The 19,224-nt window shown below is 42.4% G+C and overlaps 9 protein-coding genes across 9 annotated transcripts; 5 read left to right on the plus strand and 4 right to left on the minus strand.

Annotated features, from left to right (window-relative positions):
• Positions 1 to 273: 273 nt before the first annotated feature.
• On the plus strand, positions 274 to 1,791 carry BRETT_004021 (uncharacterized protein; the record flags this gene model as incomplete). Its single annotated transcript, XM_041282520.1, has 1 exon — positions 274 to 1,791. The coding sequence occupies one exon, from the start codon at positions 274 to 276 to the stop codon at positions 1,789 to 1,791; it is 1,518 nt and encodes a 505-aa protein (XP_041136359.1).
• Positions 1,792 to 1,993: 202 nt separating this feature from the next.
• BRETT_004022 (uncharacterized protein) lies at positions 1,994 to 2,614 on the minus strand (the record flags this gene model as incomplete). Its single annotated transcript, XM_041282521.1, has 1 exon — positions 1,994 to 2,614. One exon carries the CDS (start codon positions 2,612 to 2,614, stop codon positions 1,994 to 1,996), a length of 621 nt encoding a protein of 206 aa, XP_041136360.1.
• Positions 2,615 to 3,427: 813 nt separating this feature from the next.
• On the plus strand, positions 3,428 to 5,207 carry ASC1 (G-protein beta subunit and guanine dissociation inhibitor for Gpa2p; the record flags this gene model as incomplete). Its single annotated transcript, XM_041282522.1, has 3 exons — positions 3,428 to 3,479; positions 3,929 to 4,407; positions 4,794 to 5,207. The coding sequence occupies 3 exons, from the start codon at positions 3,428 to 3,430 to the stop codon at positions 5,205 to 5,207; spliced, it is 945 nt and encodes a 314-aa protein (XP_041136361.1).
• A 282-nt stretch (positions 5,208 to 5,489) lies between these two features.
• BRETT_004024 (uncharacterized protein) lies at positions 5,490 to 7,046 on the minus strand (the record flags this gene model as incomplete). The annotated part of the gene is made up of 1 exon (XM_041282523.1): positions 5,490 to 7,046. The coding sequence occupies one exon, from the start codon at positions 7,044 to 7,046 to the stop codon at positions 5,490 to 5,492; it is 1,557 nt and encodes a 518-aa protein (XP_041136362.1).
• Positions 7,047 to 7,314: 268 nt separating this feature from the next.
• On the plus strand, positions 7,315 to 9,563 carry BRETT_004025 (uncharacterized protein; the record flags this gene model as incomplete). Its single annotated transcript, XM_041282524.1, has 2 exons — positions 7,315 to 9,378; positions 9,426 to 9,563. 2 exons carry the CDS (start codon positions 7,315 to 7,317, stop codon positions 9,561 to 9,563), a joined length of 2,202 nt encoding a protein of 733 aa, XP_041136363.1.
• A 311-nt stretch (positions 9,564 to 9,874) lies between these two features.
• On the plus strand, positions 9,875 to 11,668 carry BRETT_004026 (uncharacterized protein; the record flags this gene model as incomplete). The annotated part of the gene is made up of 1 exon (XM_041282525.1): positions 9,875 to 11,668. The coding sequence occupies one exon, from the start codon at positions 9,875 to 9,877 to the stop codon at positions 11,666 to 11,668; it is 1,794 nt and encodes a 597-aa protein (XP_041136364.1).
• Positions 11,669 to 11,951: 283 nt separating this feature from the next.
• On the minus strand, positions 11,952 to 12,896 carry BRETT_004027 (uncharacterized protein; the record flags this gene model as incomplete). Its single annotated transcript, XM_041282526.1, has 1 exon — positions 11,952 to 12,896. One exon carries the CDS (start codon positions 12,894 to 12,896, stop codon positions 11,952 to 11,954), a length of 945 nt encoding a protein of 314 aa, XP_041136365.1.
• A 267-nt stretch (positions 12,897 to 13,163) lies between these two features.
• BRETT_004028 (uncharacterized protein) lies at positions 13,164 to 13,937 on the plus strand (the record flags this gene model as incomplete). The annotated part of the gene is made up of 1 exon (XM_041282527.1): positions 13,164 to 13,937. One exon carries the CDS (start codon positions 13,164 to 13,166, stop codon positions 13,935 to 13,937), a length of 774 nt encoding a protein of 257 aa, XP_041136366.1.
• Positions 13,938 to 14,056: 119 nt separating this feature from the next.
• On the minus strand, positions 14,057 to 15,985 carry BRETT_004029 (uncharacterized protein; the record flags this gene model as incomplete). The annotated part of the gene is made up of 1 exon (XM_041282528.1): positions 14,057 to 15,985. The coding sequence occupies one exon, from the start codon at positions 15,983 to 15,985 to the stop codon at positions 14,057 to 14,059; it is 1,929 nt and encodes a 642-aa protein (XP_041136367.1).
• Positions 15,986 to 19,224: the final 3,239 nt, after the last annotated feature.

Consider the following 19,224-nt stretch of genomic DNA (forward strand, 5'->3'; position numbering starts at 1 on the left):
ATCTTTTTTTTTACCGAGCTTACCACTATTCCCGCGTTATTTTAACTTCCTAATTTTACTTGCTGATTCACCTATTAATCTTTTTTCGAATATAAAATCACACTCACTCCCCCGCATTCCTCGCCATAAGTTTCAACCAATATTTCCCATAAGCGAGGTTTCAATCCGTTCCGCTTTTGCATAAATTGGAATTGAATTATCGTGTTTATAATTGGCGGACATCACATCAATTCAGCATTACAACAAACACAATTCACTGCGAATACTACGAAAATGGCCACATTGGATAACATCAACCCCCCACTAAAAGAAATACCTTCCATCATTGATGATCTCAGAGACTCATTTCTCAAAGTGCCAATTCGCCGGCAGTCAGACTTGCGTAAGGATCTCCATTCAATCAGAAAAGCTCTTGTTGATGACAGAGAAGCACTAGCCAAAGCACTCTATCAGGATTTCCACCGATCAGTGCAGGAGACGTTTGTTTTGGAGTACGAATGTGTAATAGGGGAAATTGATTATCTCTCGCGCCATCTTGGATCATTGCTTAAAGAGGATAAAGTTGATGAAAAAGGAGCTTTATTTTCAACTGTGAAGGCAAATGTTGAAAAAATACCGCTAGGCATAATTCTTATCGTGACTCCATTCAACTATCCGTTGATCCTCAGTATGAGTCCTGTGATTGGTGCATTGGCAGCCGGAAACAGTGTTGCACTCAAGCTTCCATATGATAAATGCCCAAGGTTCTGTGTGCAGCTCACCAAGACCCTTTTACAAACCGGTCTCTGCCCAAGAAGATTGGCTGTGTTCAATGGAGGAATTCCTGAGTCAAGTGCACTTATGGATCAGCATTTCGACAAAATCGTGTTTACCGGGTCTGGTCGTACCGGCAGGATTGTGCTAGAGAAGGCCGCTAAGCATTTGACACCTGTAGTTCTCGAGTTGGGCGGAAAATCGCCAACTTTCCTCACTTCCAAGTGCAACAACATGGAAAAAGCCATCAGGAGGATTTTGTGGGGTAAATTTGCCAATGCGGGACAGACTTGCGTAGCTCCGGACTACCTTCTTGTTGAGGACAAGGTTTACAATGAGGCAATTGTGGCAATCAAGAAGATCTACAAGGAGTTATTCCCTGTGGTGTCTCCAGATACAGATTTCACGCATGTAGTTGATGATAGATCCTTCGAGAGGCTTACCGGATACCTTGCCCACACAAGCGGGGGCATCATTCTTGGTGGAAAAGCTGATCCTTCAACCAGATTTATTGAGCCTACCGTTGTGGATGGTGTTGATTTGACGGATGCACTTATGAAGGAAGAGCTTTTCGGACCAATTCTTCCTATTGTCCGTTACTCGAACCTCTTCAAAGTGGTGAACACTATAAGAACAACGCCCGGACTCCAAACACCGTTGGCCTTGTACATTTTCAGCGATTCTAATGCTGAGCGTGAAATTATCCGGACAATAAACTCCGGCGGCCTCTGCATAAATGAAACTTTGATGCATGCTGGTTGCTACGCTACTCCGTTTGGTGGTGTTGGTTCATCTGGATGCGGAAATTACCATGGTAAATACTCTATTAAGACGTTTACACACGAAAGAGTGGTCATGGAGCAGCCTTATTGGGCAGAGTCTCTTATTAAGCTTCGGTATCCTCCATATGCTTTTTCAAAGATTAACTTGTCTTTAAGACTTGCACAGATTCCACCGATGCCAAACCTAACGTTCTGGGATGTTTTCCCATATATCATAATATTGACCATCGGTGTTATGATTGGTCGCTCACTATAGACTGGCTATATGTAAAGTCTATAGAATTAGCCTTTAACTTCATTCTGCTTTTTTCCTTCAATTTTTACTTGTTCGCTGTTTTTTTGCCGGTTGTAGTTCGGTTAGCATCTTTGTAGTTTTCAGCGTTTTCAAACTGTCCCTCGACAGTTACCTTACTTCAAGTTTGCAGTTTAATTGTGTCTTTTTTCTCACTTCCACTTGGTTAAATGTCTGACATCTCAACATCTTCATGCTCTTTCTTCACATTTGGTTGCATTTCAGTATCACCATATCCATATGCCTCCACGTTTTGCGTTTCCTGCCCAATCTCATTCTGATCTTTCTCTTTCTCCACCTTTACTTGTGTGCTGTCAATTGCTTTATGCTCCTCACCTATAGTTTCACTTTTAACTATATTATCCAGTAACTTCTCATCCTTTTCTTTCGTTTCATCATTTCCATCCTTTTCACTTGTGCTTTCCACCCCAACCAACTTATTGAGCTCATTTAGTTCTTCCTTGATTTTTGATCCATTCACCCATGAGGCCTTCTTATCAATCTGTGCTGGTAGCATAATAAAGCCATCATTTCTCCCATTATTTTTCATCGCATCCGATAAAAACTTGATCTCCCGCCTGAAATGTGTTGCAGTATAACTCAAATCTTCATAGCACTTCCCAGTATTCTTTTCAAACAATTCAATTTGATCCTTTTCGCCTGTCTGCTTGGCCAATTGTAATGCTGATATAGCTTTGGACATATTTCCTAGAAATGACACTATTCGGGTGTCAATTTCATGGAGTGATTCCAATCTTTCCTGAACATACGATTTCTGTTCTGACATCGTGAAAATACAAATAAGACACAATTTCCTAGTCGTAAGTATCGAAATGGCCTCCCCTGTCAAATGCCAATCCAGATATGTTTACCTAGGTTTAGCGTATCATGTTCAATTGATGAATCTGTTCCGGCCATCTGATTATGTAAGCAGATCAGCATTTCGATATTTTTGTTTTGTCACGTGATTCATGTAAGGGTATTTTGCCCTATCTTAAAAAATGCCACCCATACACCTCAGAATGCCTTATTTTAAAGGTCGCGATTAATCTCGTCCAGGTAGCCGTAGCATTTTTTTTGGCAGAAATCGGCTTGCCTCCGAGTGTAGCGGTATTACCAGGGATTATCCACCGGGGAGAAGATGTGCAAGAAGACATATATTAAAGGATGAATCAATGATGAGGCAACAAAAGCATATAAAGAGGACTTAAGTGTATGTTCAAATCAACTCATACAGAATTACACATATCCTCTTTTCCAAAGTGTGATGTAATATCCTATTTATGATGTATTTCTTTGGCGTACGACTACCTCATCTCCCAGCTTTAATCAGTAAACCTTGCCCAAATCAGCAGTGTATTTGAACATTTCGAGGCAGAGAAAAAAAAAAAAAAAGACGCTGAAAAATCGTGCTCATAAAAATTTTCCCCTATTTTTTTTTTTTCAGACTTCCTGGGAGCGCTGGCCGATACAGTTTTTTGGGGTGAAATAGTTCCATCACTTACTTGTGTCTTAACGATTAGTTGAAGTTAAAAGAATTAACAGCAAGTTTGATTCGACTCCATACTAGAAGGATTTGCATATTACAGATTGAATCATCATGTCTGCAACAAAGGACGTTGAAGTTTTGGTTTTGAGAGGAACTTTGGAAGGTAAGTTAGATTATATGGAATGAGGTGTTGGAAAGTATCTCTAGGCTCATTTTGAAAAGGGAAAGTGGATGGTCTGAATGCATGATAGTCAAGATGTCTATGGAATGCCTTTTGTTTTGCTAATTACAGATGAATATTATGTTTATCGGGAGTCAGTTTTGGCTTTTTTGTTCCTGAAGCCAGTTTTTCATTTGGTATTGCTATAACGGTCGTTATTTGTGTTTGTTTGCTGTAATTTTTTGATTGTGATTCATCGGCTATAAAACAGAGGTCAGCAACATGTTTGAGGAATGTGAACTATAAGAATGAGCGCGGGAAGAATGTAATTTATCTGAGCTTCGGCATCATTACCCTTGCGGAATTGAGCTTTTCATGAATACCAGTACCTGTGAGACTTTAAATTGCAGCAAGAAACATGACGATACTAACAGCGCACCACTTTATTTTAGGCCATAACGGTTGGGTTACTTCCTTGTCTACCTCCCAGGCTAACCCAGATTTGCTTTTGTCTGGATCCAGAGATAAAACTCTTATCGTCTGGCAACTTACAAGAGACGGTGACCACTACGGTGTCGCCAAGAGAGCTCTTAAGGGCCACTCTCACATAGTTTCCGACTGTGCTTTGACCCCAGATGGCAACTATGCCATCTCATCTTCTTGGGATAAGACTCTTAGATTGTGGAAGTTGGACACTGGTGACTGTGTTACAAGATTTGTTGGTCACACCGGTGATGTTTTGTCTGTTTCCATCTCTCCAAGTGTTAGACAGTTTGTTTCTGCTTCCAGAGATAAGACTGTGAGAGTCTGGAACGTTGTTGGTAGATGTATTGAGGTTTTGGAGGGTCACAACGACTGGGTCTCCTGTGTCAGATGCTCTCCAAAGAAGAACTCTGTTGTTCTTTCTGCTGGTTGGGACAAGGCTGTTAAGGTAAGTTTATCTTTTTATTTTTCTACAATTCGCTTTTTTGTTGTTGTTCTTTCAAGTTTGTCTATGCTTCGGAGAGGATTAGCTGGTACATTTTGCTTTTGCTTTTTTGTTGTGGTTGCCAGCTATCCATATCTCAGATGATGTTACTATTATATTTGCTACTTCGGACGGTCGTTTCGACGACTGGATGAGACTTTTTTTATCACCAAGATCTCTGATGAGATGTTTTCCGAGCACTTGACATGTTTGAAAGGAGGAAATAGCAGGAACAGAAGGCGGTGTATGAGCCGATCCGGTATGTTGATGGCAACATTATCTGTATCGGTCGCATTACGCTCAACCAAGAGTCACTTTACTAACATCAAAATTCTTCATTTTCTATCTAGTCTTGGGACTTGACTAAGGGAACTTTGACCGCCGACTTCATCGGCCATAACGGTTACGTTACCTGCATCACACCTTCCCCAGATGGATCCCTTTGCGCTTCCGGTGGTAAGGACGGTGTTATCATTCTTTGGGACTTGGCTTCAAAGAAGCTGTTGTACACTTTGAACTCTGGCCATGAGATTAACGCTTTGGCCTTCTCTCCAAACAGATTCTGGCTTTGCGCTGCTACCTCTTCTTCTATCGAGGTCTTCAACCTTCAAGAGAGAACTTTGAAGGATGAGTTGAAGCCTGAGGTTGCTGAGGGTAAGCCTCCTGTTTGTATCTCCTTGGCTTGGTCTAAGGACGGCCAGAACTTGTTCTCTGGTTACACTGATAACTTGATCAGAGTCTGGCAGGTCATGACCTCTTCATGAATGCATTCAATGTTTGCGTTGACTGTTTTTTTGAGGAGTCTGTTTAATATAATTTAGTCTTTTTTAACGGCTGTAAAGGCTTATAAAAGAAAGCTTTTTGAGAAGAATCATTCCAGTACGTAGGTGTTGTATGCTTGTGTGTTTGTATAGTTGAGCTTTTCACTAATGCGATATGCGGTTAACGTTTTTTAAGTGTACTCTAAGCAGTCCTACAGATCTTCCGTGCTTTTAACTCAATACTTTTCATTTCGGTTGTACTCTTATATATATACATGTACGTCATTATCGGTATGTTGTTGCTGGAATATAGTTGTTCTTGCTCATTCGTTCGTCGATCTCCTGCTTTTTTATCCTTGCATTCATGTTTTCTGTCTCTGCATCCACTTTATCAACGATTTGCGTTAATTCATTGTCAGCTGCAACCTCTTTGGCCTGCAAAAAATATCTTCGACTCTCAAAATAGTTCATCCGGTGAACTTCCAGGACTCCTAGCGAATATAATGTCATACTTAAGCATGCCTGTAACTGTCTGTCCTTCTTATGTGCTTTTACACCTTCAATTCCTCCCATCTTGTCTAAAAGCTTCCCATATATGCTTCCACTCATCTCTAAAGCCTTCATCTGCTCTTTTTCCTCCTGTTTATAATGCATTTCAAGGTCCAACCTCTTGTCTTCGTTTTCCTCCTTCCTCAAAAGCTTCTTTAACTGAGAAGCGCGCAATTCATGCCTTTCACTTTTCATATAATAGGCTGATCCCAAGTTGAGTATTGCAGTCCCAAGGTAAATTGGATGATAGTCCGATAACTGCATCCATAACAAGTTTGATTTGAGAAGCTCTATAGCTAAATTAGATCCTTCTCCCGTCATTTCCATCATTGCAAAAAGATCACGTGCTCGGATCAAATCCTGCATGAAATAGGGCCACTTTGCCGAGAAGTTGTCAAAAAACTTCACTCCTTCTTCATTACAGTACTTCTTAACAAACCTCCTTCGTTTCATATAGGCATTTATATACCACCTTGAACTATTTAGATCAAGTACTTCCATAATATCCATTCCATCAATGGAGCCAATATTTCCATTTTTAGCACCCATCTGGGCCAAAAAAGGCCACTTATCCTTAATTCTCTCTTCACAAAGAGCCATACTATCCAAAAGCTCGTACTTATCGTCCACAATTGTATCCTTTTCTGCTAACTCCAATAATCTTGTCCTCACAACTAAATCCCGGTTTAGCAATATATCTTTCCATTTCTCCTCTACCTCCCCATTAGTAAGTTTCCCATGCAAAAACTCAGATAGCTTTTTGTACACCTCTCTTTCCTCACCTCGCATCTCCATATTATCATACATTTCGGCGATTTTGAGCACTATTCCTGTATACTTTGGATCAAGCTGGTCCATATGCTCCTCATTACTTTTGTCCAAGGCCTTTTGGTAATATTTTAATGCCATCATGTAGTTTTTCCCCTCCTTCTCCGACTCTGACCAAAGTCCCTTCCTCAAATTTCGACTCACTTGTTTTGAATATGGGTTCCATGGTTGCCAAATGATCATCACCATAGCAAATGTGCTTATTCCCAAGAATACTCTTTTAAAAATTATCCAGTTCCGTTTCCTTCTCTCTTTTTTCCTATATAGCTCCTTGTACAGTTCTGCATTCTTTTGATCACTGTTTTGAAACTTTTTGGAGAGCCTGAATTCACTATTTAGCCTTAGTTGTTGGTGAAAAGTGCATTGCCTAAAAAGACTTGGACTCAGATTCAAACGATTAATTCCTACTCCATTTCTGGCGATTATAGGCCCTAGCAAGCCCAAACGCAGTACTCCCTTAAACATAATTTTGCACTTAAGCTTTAGCCGTTTTGACTAATAACAAAAGAGCATGTTAAAGGAAGGCGATTGATGGCTTTTTGATCTCTCCTCACTTTATTTCGATATTCTTGAATTTTTGCGTGCACTGCCCAGATGCCTATAGATAAGCGAGACCAGAAAAAAATGAAATAATAATGAGAAAAAGGAGTTGAAGTGTGTGTGATCTCGTACACGCGTATCAACATCAAGTATTCATTCTTTCATTATCATTAACTAACATAAGCAACCGAAAATGTCTGAATACACGTATATCATAATTGATGAGTCGCCCCCCATGAAAGAAGACTTCCGGGACTCTGTTGATTATGTGCTTGATCTTATCATCAGCAAACTTGTGCGAGGAAAAAAGAAAGACTTCATATCCGTGATTACAGTTCATGACAAAAATACAAGCAACCCGATGAATGACAGAAGCCCGGATCAATGGCAGAATTGTGTATTAGAGAATCCAACACTCTACAGCTGGGACAAGTTGGAGCATCTAATGAAGGAAAGACTTCAAATAAATCACGAGGATGTAGAAAGAAGCGAGGCAGATGTTCCTCGAGCAATTGCAATTGCACTTCAACACATTGCCGATCTTGAGGGAAAAAAGAAGCGTAAATCTGTGAAGTACTCCATTCTTATTGTGAGTAATTGGCTATCCGAGAACTCGTGGGATGGTTTAATCGAGCCTATATGTTCTCTTTCTTTGACTTACGATGTACTAATTGGTGCGATATATTTTCCACATGTCAAATCGGAGGAGGATCGAGAATTTTATGCCTTATATGAGGATAACATGAGAAGCCTTGAAAAACTAATACCCACACTTAGGATGAGAAATGGGGGAAATGGAAGGATATCCGGGTCATTTATGGCATCTTTTGAAACGGCAAAGTCATTCATTCGTGATGTCAATAAGGAACCACCAAAACTTGTATCACCAACACCTGTATTTAGGGGAGAAATAAGGCTATTTTGCGATATTAATGCAATTGATATGCGAGACACGATTAGCAGTCTCACATCCTCAGTTGACTCTTTGAAAAGTTTACTTTCCGGGTATGACAAGGCTGCCGATTCAGCTTCTCTCTATTTTATGGCAGATGGCTATCCTTTAACCAAGAAGGAGGCTTACTTTCAGACAAAGGAGATTGCAGTGATCCCCAGCGATGAGAATTTCAATGATGACGATTCAATGGTGCATTATAAAATATCCCGCATCAAATACGTGAGGAATCACTACGTGTATGAGGAGGAAAACAATGAAAATAGTACGGAGGATGCGTCAAAGGAAAAACTTGTGACCCAAATTCAGATAAAAAACGGATACAAGTACGGGATGTCGATAATACCTGCTACAAGTACCATTCAAAGACAATTCAAGACTCTCACTCATACGGGAATTGATATAATATCGATTGCAGAGCGCGGTAGCATTCCACCATGGTATTATAAAGGAGAGAGTGTGATGCTTTTCCCCGGTAAGAGTGCTAGCACTAAAGATGTGACTGCTTTCTGTATGTTTTCGCAGGCTCTCATGGTTACAGATTCGATAGCTATTGCAAGAGTGGTGCAAAAACCGGGTAGACCTGTAAGTCTTGCCGCACTAATCCCATCGTTTGTTTTGACTGAGCAGACCAAGTCCCAAATCAAGACTGAAGAGGCAGTAAGCGGTGTTAAAAGACAGCATATGCAAATAGATGATGATATGCAACCCGAGCATTATTATGGGTTGACGATGGTAAACCTTTTCTTTGAAGACGAAAGGCGGTTTGCCCCGTTTGGCAAGCTGGGCAGAGTGTACAAGCAGGAAAAAGATCCCCAAGCAAAGTCTAGCAGTGCTAAGGAAACAGATATGCAAAGAGACATTCCAACCCAAGAGATGGTTGATGTCATGGAGCAGTTTGTAGAGAAGCTGGATCTTGATAGATTGAATGACGATAAGCCACAAGACTTCAAGGATGAAAGCAGGTTTGTTGAGTTTAATGATTTTGATACTTTGCCCATCCCCTGGAACAGGGGAATCGATAAACAATCAACTTACAAAAGCATAAGCAAAGTAACAAGAAGAATCCTCTCGCAGAATTCGCCAAAGGTTCATTTCATGCAGAAGGTAGTGAGAGTCATTTATAGGTACTTTCTTGAGGATGCAAATGGTAGGAGCAGCTTGTACGATTTAACAGAGAACAGCAAAAAGGAGCCTATTTCTGGCGATGCAAGGACTGCTTTTGACGTATTGCGAGAGTCCCTTGAAAAATCAACCAAGATCAATGGTCGGAATATGTTCATTCCAGATTTGTATGACCAGGCTGTTTTAGAATCGGATCAAGACATGAATCCTTGCTCAAACGCATGCAGAATCTCTACGGGGTGGAAAAGATAGAAAGCAAGGAGAAATCGGCACAGGAGGAAATCAATGTGGGTAAAATACGTCCGGGAGTTGCGAAAGAGCTTGCCTCTATCGAGCAGTTGTTGGGAATTGGAGGTGAGAAGTAGGATAGGTCTGTGTATGGTATGTATCAGAGGACAATTCTGGATCTTAGAGAGCGCGTTAATAGGCATGGTCGCGATAGCATGGTAAAAAAAAAAGATAATTTGATATAAACAGAATTATGAGGAAATAAATTAATATTAAAACGAGGGGGTGCACGAAAAACTAAAATATACGTGTATCCAAAAAGTACGTACGCAACCGATAAGCAGCATAATACACAACAGTTTTATCCCTTCGCATCCTTCCGAGCCATCACTACACTTCGAGCACATTTTCACATCTGTCATCAACACATTCACGAAGTTCTGTGAGTATGTCGCTCGAGAAAACAGCTACAATTGCAGCCAATCCATCCACCACTCGAGGATTGTCAGTTCATCTCTCCTATGACCCAAGAACAAACAGAATCACATATGCGAGTGGTAAAAGCATCTTCCTCCGCTCCGTGGAAGATCCTTCCAAGTGTACGCAGTACACAGGGCACAAGGCTGCAACCACAGTGGCGACATTCTCGCCCTCCGGCTACTATGTGGCCTCTGGAGATGAAAGCGGAATTGTGAGAGTCTGGGATTGTGCATCAGACGACCTGATTCTCAAAGGGGAGTACCCGATATTGAGCGGCCGCATAAACGCAATTGCCTGGGATGCAGACTCAAAGCGGATTATTGCCGTTGGAGACGGAAAGGAGAGATATGGCCACTGCTTCACGTACGATTCTGGAAATACCGTCGGCGAGATTTCTGGACACACATCACAGGTCAATGCCGTTGCCATCAGGCCCTGCCGGCCATACCGGGCTGCCACGGTGTCTGACGATGCTGGCCTGGTGTTCTACCAGGGCCCACCTTTCAAGTTTGTCCAGTCTGTCCGCGGTAAGCACACGAATTTCGTCCGGGATGTAAAATTCTCTCCTTCGGGTGGCCACGTTGTTTCTGTCGGTGCAGACCGCAGCATCGTCTTGTACGAGGGCAAAACGGGGCAGTTCGAAAGGCAGATCAGCAACGCCCATGATGGTGGCATCTTTGCGGTCGATTGGTGCGACGAAAAGTCGTTTGTCACGTGTTCTGCCGACTCTACTGTCCGTCTTTGGTCCGTTGACTCCCCGGAAAAGCCCGAGAAAACCTGGAAAATGAGTGGTAAAACCACTGCAAACCAACTTCTCGGTGTTGTCCGGACCAAGGACTATGTCATAGTGCTAAACCTCTCGGGCGATCTCTACTACTTTGACGATTCCTCCGAATCAGCCGTGAAAACCGTCTTTGCACACCAAAAATCCATCACCGCACTCTCTGTGCTTGCAGATCGGGTATTCACCGGCAGTTACGACGGACGGATCCTCGCATGGGACTCGCAGGGCAAGCAGGGAAAGCTTGTGCGGGGAGATGATGCCCACACCAACTTGGTTGTCGGTATCTGCCCGGTTGCAAAGGACAGACTCGTCTCGGCCGCTTGGGACGATACAGTTGCGTCAATCGACGCGTCGGCACTGCACGTCTCTCGCCTCGCCTCCTTGGAGGAGCAGCCGATCCAGATTGCCGCCTCTGAGGGTTTCTTTGCCGTTATTACAGAGTCCAAGGTTGCCGTTTACAGCTCGGATGGAAAAATCGTATGCGAGCTAAAGCTAGCTTTTACTCCAAGTGCTGTTGCCATCTCGAAGAGCTATGTTGTGGTTTCGGACTCTGCAACATTCAAGTCTCACGTGTACGACAAAAACCTTAAGCCTGCATCTGGTAAGGACTTGAAGCCTATGAGAGGCAAGCCTTCTTTTGCGAAAATATCGCCCGACGAGAATTTCCTTGCTGTTGGAGATTCGAACGGAAAGATCTTCTGCTATAATCTTTCATCTGGTGAGCTCGTGACCTCCAGGTGGGCATTTCACACCTCCAGAATCACGTCTATATCCTGGAATGAGGACAATGATCACGTCATCGCCTCGTCCTTGGATACTAATTTGATCGTGTACTCAGTTTCCAAGCCGGTGAGAAATGTCAAGGCTATGAATACGCATAAAGAGGGTGTTAGTGGTGTCGAGTGGATAGGACCAAATCGCGCTGTTAGTGTTGGTGCCGATGCCTGCTTGAAGTTCTGGGATGTTGTCTTCAAATAGGGCGGGAGAAATGACAAAAAAGACTTTTGTAATAATATAATTATTCAAAGCATGTATTCTACAACTTGACCAATCCTACTTGACTTCTTCAGTTCTTCTTACTTAACTTCTTACTTAACCTCTTCTTAACCTCTTTTTACTTAACTCTTCCTTCTTACCCCTTCCTACTTACCCCTTCCTACTTTCTGCATTACTTCACCTCATTCTAATTCGTTCTATTTTATCTATACGAACACATCGACTATTCCAGATAGCCAAAAAAAGAAGTCTAAATCGTGCCTCTTTATATTGGAGGCTGAATCTTCTCCATCACCTCGTCGATAATAATCGGAATGTCTACTTTATCAAGGATCTGGCTAACTAATGCCGGATCACTCCCGTATTGTATGGATGGCTCTTTCCGGGGATCTTCGAGCATATGTATTCGTATCGGTAAAAGTGAATATGCCGCTTGTCTTACCATCTCAGGCACAACATATTCATATCCGTGAAGAACGGCATATATAGCAACAAAGTGCTTAAATTCACCCAACACAAAAGTTGGGAGCCCACCAACAACAAACCTGTTTGTGCGAACAAAGATCACAATATCGTAAATGTATGTTTTGATCTCTCTGACCAAAACTACACGCTGTGAGTCTTTTCTTGCTTTTATCACTAAGTCAATGAATTGCGCAGATTGCAAATTCTTATCCATCGAATTGTCTGACTCCACTCCATGCAGTTCGATCCTACACTCATGTGTCTGTTCAATCCATATGTCATCCAGCAATACTTCATCTATTGAGGAATTAAGTGTGGTTTTGCCTAATATAATGAGCGTAAATATGTTGTCATTGTTCGATAATCTCGCCACATCATTAATATAATCGTCCAAATCACGCTGAAATTTCTTTGATGTGTTCTCCAATCCCTCTAGAATCAATATTCTAGGTTCCAATTTCATTGTGTTGCCGCTTGCCAACTCAGGTAATCCGAAAATTGTTGTAGGATCAAATATCGATTTGAAATTTAGCGTTACAATAACGAATTCATCGCCTTTAGCAAATCCCCAGCCATCAACAAAAAGACTCTCAATACTTTCTTCCGTTGCTTGAACATTGTTTGTAACTACTGATAAATGACGACCTGCAATAACCGAGAGTAATAGTGCTTCCAAGATGTTGGGGGTTATTTTTATTCCGAGATCTCGCACCCTTGTCCTTTCCACCCATATAATGCTATCCATTTGAATCTCGTGATCCAGATATCTTCATAAAATAGTGAATAACGATTGGTTAAACAAAACAATATGCAGTTAGGAAACGATGCATAACACAGAACAGACTGTACGCAAATAAAAGTTGAGCGTTTGATATCAGTAGTGAGATAAAAAAAAAAAATAAAAAATAAAAAGCTCCAAAATTTTTCAGCTTCTTCACTTATCAAGCGTGCTTTACTTGAAGACAACCTAAAAGACCATATATCCCGATCAACAGTGAAAAGTATATCCAAAATGGCAGGATTTGTCCACGATGTTCAGAAAAAGCAGCATAGAGAGAGATCTCAACCCCAGAGGAGAAAGCGTTTGGGATTGTTGGAAAAAAAGAAAGATTACAGACTTAGAGCAGCAGATTTTCACAAGAAACAAGCACAGCTCAAAATCTTAAAGAATAAAGCCAAGTCCTACAATGAGGACGAGTATTATCATGCTATGACGAGAAATCATACGGATGCACGTGGTATCCTAATATCTGATAGGGATCAGGAATCACTCACAAACGATGAAGTGATGCTTCTTAAAACACAGGATACAGGATATTTAACAACTATAGCACAGAGAGAGGCAAAGAAGATAGAAAAGGAGTTGAAAGACAGCAGTACGTTCAAGAGCTCTGGAAAGCACACAGTGTTTGTTTCATCGAGAGATGAGCTTGAAACATTTGATCCGGTGAAATATTTCGATACCGATGCTTCATTATTATACAACAGGGAGAATAGACTTCGACTTCGACAGCTTAGCGGAAAATCAGAAGATGGAAAGTTGAATCCATTGCCTATAGTAGGCAAAATCGATGATGCTGAAGGATATGACAAGGCGGTGAAAGATGTTGAGAAGTTAAAACGCTTGACTAGGATAAAAGAGAGGATGCAAAGAAAGAAGAAGCTTCAGGGTATTAACAGCAGATTAGACATGCAGAAACAGTTGATGAATGGAGGAAATGTAAAGAAGATCCCAAATTCAGACGGGAAGTCCACCTACAAGTGGAAGAATCAGAGAAAGAAGTGATTTGTTTTTCGCATTTTTACAATAGATATAGCTTAATGCATGTGGAAATTTCCAGTAGATCCTGTATTATAAATTATTAGAAAAGTATGCTATGTATTCCGGATCATTCTGCATGCTGATCATTTCTCTGACCTTCTTCTGAATGTTGGAATGTCATCCTCATCATCCTCTTCTTCATTAGCCTTGCCGGCATTATTATTTTCATCCTCGAAGTCTTCATCCATAGTTAGGTCCAAATTGTGCTGCCTGTCATCAATTCGACCTCGAAAGTCAGCATTTTTCCTCTGGGTGGACGTCCGGCTAAAGAATGCAGGTTCTTCCCTATCATCCACCACATCTTCATCTGATTCATCATCTACTACAAACAAATTGCTTGGCCTGGCTTTCGTGGCTCTCCTCTTACTCCAACGATTTATCACTGATGATCTTTTTCGAGTCTGAGATTGGAATTCTTTATCTAGCTCCTTTATTCCAGAGTTGAAATCCATCATCTCGTCCTGCCCTCTGTTTGTGACTTGCCCACCATTAACAAGTCCATCCGAATTATAGCTGGCTTTCTTCATTCTTATACCTTTGACCGTGCTATCGGTAATTGGATTGCTCTCAGTAAAGCTTATCTTCCGGAACTTCGAGTAGTCTATTCTGTTACTCCATCTAGAGTTGCCAAACAGTCCATGTATCGCACTGTTGTACCTTTTAGGACCAGTTGGTCCTTTAAATTCGGTCAGCTTGATCTTTCTCACTTTCGCCAATAACGGGTCTGTTTTATCCAATGAATCCAGAAGCTCATTATCTTTCTTTGCCTGCTCCACCTTGGTTGCTTTCGCTTTCTGAAACACCCTCAATAGACTGTCGCTGTCATCTTGACTATTGTCATTTATCGTTTTCTTGTTGTTATCTGTCAAATCTAGCCCACTTACATCTTTCGAGCTGGCAAATTGGTCCATGTCCACTTCTAGATATTCTGTTTTCTTCGGTTGCAAGTCTTTTTCTGCATTGTTGTTCTCTTCATCTTTGTTTTTATCCTCTTCTGACTGGCTATCCTCTATAAATGTCTTGGGAGCCTCCGTCTCAATATGTTGTGACTCTTGAGTTTTTATCACCTCGAAGTCATCATCTCCCCCAAAGTTGGCCATGGTAGGAAGATTTGAAAAGGTTAAATGAGTATCCAATTTCCTTCTCTTGCTTTTTTTCGTGTCTACTGAGATGGTCCTTGCTGGTTGTTTCACAGTATCGGCATCATCAAACTGTCCAGCATTCCATTTAATACTGTCCAAAACTATGCTGTTTTCATTAACAGCCAGCCCCTGAAATGTTTTTCCACCAATCATAACTGATTTACACCATAAAAGTGCATTCTTCGGCAAGTCTGCAACTTTTCCACGTTCAATACGAATGAAGTGTAAATTTGAAACTCCAGCAAACGTTTCTGTCACATCGTCTTCAAAACAATATATGTCCAGTACTTTTTCACGTGGCCACCACGTGACAAAATCAGCCCAAATATCCTTTGCGTGCAATATCAGAGCATCTATAAATCGTTGTGTAATAAATATGAGCGGATCGTCTCTACTTTTGCATATCTCTGCTAGATCCTTGAATGTGCTACTTGATGATACCAAATAGTGCGATATCTTCAAAGAATCGACAGAGCACTCGGCTGGATACCCCTGTGCCTTCAATTTCTGAACGCATTGATCGTCGTTTATTACGAATGGCTCATATCTGATGATGAATTCAAAGGGCTCCGGCCGGAAAGAAAACTGTAGATTTCTGACAGCTTTGATCTTGGGCTGAAACTTGAAGCATTTTCCGTTGGGAATATATTCGCCGTTAAGATTGAACTTTCCCTTACCTCGGTTGTCAACGATTAAGGAGTGATTGTCAAAGGAGATGACAAACTGGATCTTCGATATTCTCTTTTTATCGGTGTGAAACTGAGCGTGTACAGATCGTCCTATTACATAGGGAGTTGATTCAACGAGAAGATGCGAAGTTTTCCTCTTATCGTCAGGGAAATCGTTATTCGGGTACTCCAAGATCCACATCGCTGTATTTGGGTGACTTTGAATACCAGCAAAAGTGGTCAAACTGAGTAATGGCACCTGTTTCCTAATATCTGGTAATGCAGATAATCATCGCGCCTGACCCCACCAAATAAATATCCGCGGGCATATTATAAAACTATGCAATGCAATATTTATTTATTTATCGCGACGTTTTTCCATATTTTTCATTCTATATTTTTCATTCTATATTTTCCACCTCGATTTTGCTTGTACGCTTTTTACCTTACTCTACATTAAGCAGTAACATTTCGAAGTGTAGTCCAAATTTTGCGTGAAATTTCTAGATTATCTATTAAGTAGCCTCCCGGGCAGAATGCCCCTCGCTGTCTTTTCCCTATTTGGTCCTTGCCAGCTTCTCCTCCTGCTCCTTCTTCCTGAACTTGTTTTTCTTTAACTTAGCGTAGAATCTGACAACATCCTTGCGAACAGCCACCTTACGCTCATCAAAGTTTACGATCTCAAGCCCACTCGTACTAGTGCACCTACTCAAGGCAACATACACCTGTCCCTTCTCGAAAACCCGGGTGAGATCAACCTTTACTCTGCTCAAAGTCTGACCCTGAGACTTATGGATAGAGAGAGCCCAGGCAAGGATTATTGGTAATTGGGTACGCACTAAGTTGGGATTCGACTCACTTGCAAAGTCCATCGGCTCCACCAACTTCAGCCTGTAGCCCTCGGAGGTGTTCACAGTAAATTTTGCCAAAGGAAGTAAGTCTCTTCTCTGCTGTCTCTTGGCCCGTGCTATCAACGCTGGTAGCACGGTCACCTTGCCTAAAGCAGCCGGGTTGCTGGCTATAAGCTCCTCATATAGTGTGTGGTCGAGATCGGCCTGCCGGTTGCCGATAAACCTGGATGCGTACGTAAGCAGGGGCTGGTATGCGAGTCTTTCGTACTCTTTAAATTGCAGGCAGAAGTATGACCACAAGTCCGAGGATGTGAAGGCAACAATCTTTCCTATTGTGCCATTCACAATTGTTGTGTCCTCCATATCGTTCTTTATGTACATCACCTGCGCGCCTTCTTTCAACTCGAGCACTTTCGCACACATTAGTGCGTCCAACACGCTTTCTAAATACCCGGGATGCTTCCCGTTTCCTCCTCTCCCGGGTGCAAACTCGGGCCCGTAGGAATCCTTGGCAAAGAACGTCATCGATTCTCCAGAAAGCGAGTTGAGTCTACTTCTGTTAGCCCGCTCGACCTCATCTCGAGTCGGATACAATTCTGTGGGAAGTATTCCGTCGGGATACCTCAACGGTCTCTCGAGAGCCTTGAATTTCTGCCGGATATACGGCGGGAGACGGCCCAAACGCAACGAGTCGAGCATCTCAGCCAACTCTAAGTCCCCACTCTGCCGATAAACCTTGGTGAGCAAAAAAGTCTCATCGATGCACTCTCTCCAGGCATCGCAGTTGAAGCAGAAATCGGCACCATCGGCATCCTTACCCCGGTGAGAGCCGCTCCTCTTCGACACAGGCGGAAGCTGGAAGAAGTCTCCCGTGATAATCAACTGGATTCCTCCAAACGGTTTGTCTATCCCCCTCACCATCTTAGCCACATCGTTTAATTTCGTAAACATCGTCGCGTCAATCATCGACACCTCGTCCATAACAAGGTATTTGGTTGTTTTCCAGCGGTCAGCCGCCGATCTCGACTTCCTCACCCGATTGCAAAGACGAATGCTGGATTCTAGGCCCAAACCTATGCCGGCAAACCGATTGATCGTCGTTCCACCTATATTAGTGGCAGCGAGACCAGTTGAGGCGGTGACACCGATCGCAGATGGCCCATACCGCATTCTGAGCCTCCTAATCATCGTCTTGAGTAAAAACGACTTTCCTGTACCAGCAGAACCCGTGAAAAACACATTTTTGTGCCCAAACATCACTGCATCGAGCACCTCGCTCTGCTCAGAAGATAATCCCCTGGATCCCGTGCTGCTCTCTCTCTTGACAGCTTGTGCAGATCTCTCACGTAGCCGCGGGTTGCCTAGTGTGCCGGAAACGACCCATGGGAGTGGTCTTCGCTTTGAGGACGGTATGTGGTACTTGGAAACACGAACATGTCCATCTCCATCTCTCATTTCAGACGTGTGTGCATGCCTATGCCCGTGATGCGAGCTGCCGTACAAATTATGCACATGCTTATGAGTTGTGCTCGATATGCCTGAAATGCCATTTGAGCTACTGCTGCTTTTATGCAATGTACTTTTCGTGTTGATCCCTTCCCTCTGCAATGGATCTTTACCTTCCACACTCCTTGTCACCATCCCTGTTATCTCCAAGTCCGAATCAGTACCACTTGAGCCCATTTCAGTCTCCTTCCCCTCTACATGCTCTAAAACGCGCTTTTCACCTCTAATCGCGTTCGAATCGGAAAGCCTCACACCAGAATCGGGGAATCTGGCCCTGCCAACTTCCCTGAACGATAGATGATGCACGAGCGGCTTGGAATGCTTGAAATTCAACCTTGCACGCTTCCTTTCCTGCTCCTCCAGGTTTACAGGCTGCGATTTGGACATTCTGCCGTCCTTAAACCCAGAAAAACTCCTTGTCAAGAGTATATTTCTTGTGCTCTGGCTTTGACTCTTCAAGGCCGCCACTATTGCCGAATCCTCACTTTTGTCAGAATGGCTTTCCTCGTCTGTTATCTCGATACTGTTCTGAATGCTGGTTCCTTTGGTAGGCTTTTCGTGAGATCTCTTCCGATGTGTATTGCCAAACAAAGCTGCCCCATCACTGCTGGCACGGCGTAAAGCTGGCACCTTCCGAAGCGAGAAAAACGGCTGTGATTGACTTTTTTGTGACGAGCCTAAGAATGACGATAGTGTTGATTGCTTTTGGTCTTTCTTCTTGGATTTTGATGATTTGTCAAGAGCTGAAAACGGTGAGCCCGCTGCTGCCTTGAACATTTGGCTAGGTAAAAGCAGAAGTTGGATAAAATAAATACAAATAACGAATATGGGAAAGAAAGTATTAGGCTGTCTAATTGAAGGTGGCTCTAAGCAGGTAAGCTGTGGATGGCCAGGTGAGATTCGAGAAGTAAACAAACAAAAAGTAGCGAAGAAAAAATAATCCAAATAATGAAAAGTGAATATTGAATATTGAAAATAAAATTTAGGTAGGACGCGGTACATTATTCGCGATCGCGTGTCAGCAGCCAGTGCATAGCGAGGCAAGTTGGAGGGTTGAATTGGATAAATTAACTTAGATAATATG

Source organism: Brettanomyces bruxellensis, chromosome 6, assembly GCF_011074885.1.
Source record: "Brettanomyces bruxellensis chromosome 6, complete sequence".
NCBI lineage: Eukaryota > Fungi > Ascomycota > Pichiomycetes > Pichiales > Pichiaceae > Brettanomyces > Brettanomyces bruxellensis.